Source organism: Apteryx mantelli, chromosome 4, assembly GCF_036417845.1.
Source record: "Apteryx mantelli isolate bAptMan1 chromosome 4, bAptMan1.hap1, whole genome shotgun sequence".
Lineage (NCBI taxonomy): Eukaryota > Metazoa > Chordata > Aves > Apterygiformes > Apterygidae > Apteryx > Apteryx mantelli.
In genome coordinates, this window is record NC_089981.1 from 19,253,643 (window position 1) to 19,256,839 (window position 3,197).

The 3,197-nt window shown below is 42.4% G+C and overlaps 1 protein-coding gene across 1 annotated transcript; it reads left to right on the forward strand.

The window, feature by feature from the left end:
• The first annotated feature begins 776 nt into the window (after window positions 1-776).
• LOC106487950 (olfactory receptor 5AR1-like) lies at window positions 777-1,700 on the forward strand. The gene has a single exon (XM_013946764.2). It carries the CDS (start codon window positions 777-779, stop codon window positions 1,698-1,700), a length of 924 nt encoding a protein of 307 aa, XP_013802218.2.
• The last annotated feature ends 1,497 nt before the right edge of the window (window positions 1,701-3,197 follow it).

The window sequence follows — 3,197 nt, forward strand, 5'->3', positions numbered from 1 at the left end:
TGCTACTTAATATATCTGTGAACCTAAAGATGTGACTAAGGGAAACACAAATGATTTAGTCCTATTCAATGACTCTTCTAAACAGAGAGCTAATCAGAGAGATCCACATTCATGGAACAGGTTAATAACCAAAACAGAATAGGGTAGTTTTCTCTTGAGGCCATAAACACATCAACATTTCTTTCAGGCATTTGATCTCACTTTAACTGACAAAAACATGTCATTGGAGTGTCAGAGAATCTCTCCAATGCGGTCCATCATCTATGTAATGCAACACGCTATTTAATGTGGCAAATTAAGGCCCAATATTGTTGTATTTATTTTTCCCTAAATAAGAAATTCCCCCTCTGGGAAAAAAAAAAAAGAGAGAGAGAGAGAGAGAGAGAGAAAAAGAAATCCTCCCAGTCATGCCCAGATATTGGAAAGAATTTGGACTGGTCATAGGAGAGAGCATTTTGCAAGACCAGATTTTTCCATAATGTGCCTGTCAAAGCTAGTTCTCTTTAAGATTTTTCTACAGTTATGATGTATTATGATGTTATGATGTAAGATATTGTTTACTTAACTTCCAGATTTTTGGGGGGTTGTTTTCGATCTTCAGCCTGCCTATTGAGGATAACCAACATATATTTTCTCCAGAATAAGGCGGTTTGTCATCCAGGAAGCGCCAAATTGTATGTTAGCCTCTGGCACTACATATCCCTGCCGCTAGGAGAAATGATTTCACCTCTTCTCTGTGTGTTTCTTTCCACCTCCTCTGCCTTGGTACCAGAAGAATGACTGAGGGAAACCATTCAGAAGTGATGGAGTTTGTTCTCCTGGGTTTCACAAATCTGCCAGGACTGCTCTTTGTGATTTTTTTACTGATCTATGTTACCACTCTGGTGGGGAATCTAGGTATGATCATACTAATCAGGACCAACTCTCAGCTTCGTGTCCCCATGTACTTCTTCCTCAGCAACCTGTCTTTCCTGGACATCTGTTATTCTTCATCTGTAACTCCTAAGCTCCTGTCAGGCCTCCTTGCTGAGAGGAATATAATTTCTTTTAATGGCTGCATTACACAGTTTTACTTTTATGCAGTGTTTGGCACTACAGAAGCTATCCTTCTGGCTGTCATGGCTTATGATCGCTATATGGCCATCTGTGAACCTCTGCACTATATGTCTGTCATGTCCCCTAGACTCTGTGTCCAGCTGGTAGTGGGCTCTTACATTGCTGGGACCCTGAATGCCCTGGTGCACACTGGCACTCTCTTACAACTGTCCTTCTGTGGCCCAAATGTTGTTAATCATTTCTATTGTGAAATCCCTCCACTCCTGTTACTCTCGTGCTCTGACACTCGGGTCAATGAGATCGTGATGGTCATGAGTATTGGTTTCATCATAACAACTTCAGCCTTGACCATCTTTTTCTCTTATGCCTGCATCCTGCTCACTATCTGGAATATCCGCTCTGTGGAGGGCAGGCACAAAGCCTTCTCCACCTGCACCTCCCACCTCATGGCTGTTGCCCTCTTCTATGGCTCTGCTGCCTTCTTGTATCTACATCCCCTTTCCAATCACTCAGAAGATCAAGGAAAAACAGCTTCCATCTTCTACACTGTGGTGACCCCCATGCTCAACCCTTTCATCTACAGCCTGAGGAACAAGGAGGTGAAGAACGCCCTCAGAAGAGCGATGAAGAAGTTCCTCTCCTGAGTGTGTTTCCATAGGCCCTTCTCTAATCAAAATGAAACAGGCATTAATTGTCACAGTGGAGGGAACAGAAGGAATAAACCTGATACTTTACCTAACAAGGGCATTTTACATTTCTGCACGTGTGGTGAGATATACTTATGCTGTCTTCTGTTGAACACAGCAAAAAGCTTGAATTATGAATAGATTCAGTGTTGGAGTCTTTTAAAGAATAAATTACCTGTAATTATGATTTCCTCAAAACAGGAAGAAAGAAAGGAAAGCAAAGAGAGAAAAACTCTCCTAAAAACTTCCCACTTACATTGTTAGTGACATTTTTGGAGTAAACAAACTTACAAACAGGACTAGAACACGTGCAAGTGATACTTTTTACCGAGGAGGATTTATGCAATGCTGCAACAATATTTGAATTCTGTGACCTGAAAGAGCTGGCCCAAAGGAGAATGGAAGAAGCTAAATAAAGAATATATGTTGGGGAGGGACAATGCTTTCCATAGCTTTGTTTCCACATTTTCTAAGTAGTTGTCTGATGTTTTACTTTAGTACAATAAACCTGATTTATTATTTTCTCTGGTTTCTCTGTCCAAGGATAAGGGTAGCCTTTACTGCGGGATAGCTTATCTCAATGCTTCATATATTGCATGCAGATCACTTGCACTGGGCATCACACTTTCCCAGATGTGTCTCCCCCATGGACAATTTGCAGGCTACAAGTTACCATGCTGACAGTTGGTCTAGGAGCAAGAAGGGTTTTTATCCCCTGAGGCCATGGGTTGTTCAACTTGGTCTGTGAGCAGTCTTTCAAGGTTCTGCCTGAGCAGACTTGGATAATCCCAGCCTTTCATGGCCATCCCCCAGGTGTTGACAACACAGAAAACCTCCATGCTTCTGGCCAGACCCTGTATCCAGACAGGCCTGACTCATTTGATGGCTCTGGCATGCTCACCATTGGCCAGAACTCCCCCACCATGACTTCTCTTACTTATATATCTCAGGGCATGGAATGATCATTTTCCAGTAAGTAAACTGGACTTCAGCTTACTAATATTTTCTGCTTCCAGGGTTCACCAAGGCAGGGATTTAGTCATCTCGGTCCAGGTGTCATCTTAGCTAATTTTAGGTGCCTAGAATGTAGGCTTTCAGGTCTGAGTAAGTCACCGTCAGCTCCTGTTATGGAGAGAACGAGGCATTTAGGGAGTTTGATTCATCTGCTCTATTTTAAACATCTCTTTCAGGATGAGATGAATTGTTCTGGAAAAATGCAGTTTTCTCCATTTGCTCCTAGGCAGCTAAGGGTGATTAGCTGCCAGGCCTACATGGCAAATATGGATTTTTGTTCAAAGCAATCACACTGAGGGCACGTTCTAAAGAGTTCATTTAAGCATAAGGGGGAAAGCTTCAGCTCATCATGCTGAAAGTATGCATGTCCACTCTAAGATTAATATTTCATGCCAGTGGGTCAGAATATATGGGTACTTGCTGCTGAGTCCCTCAGGCAGA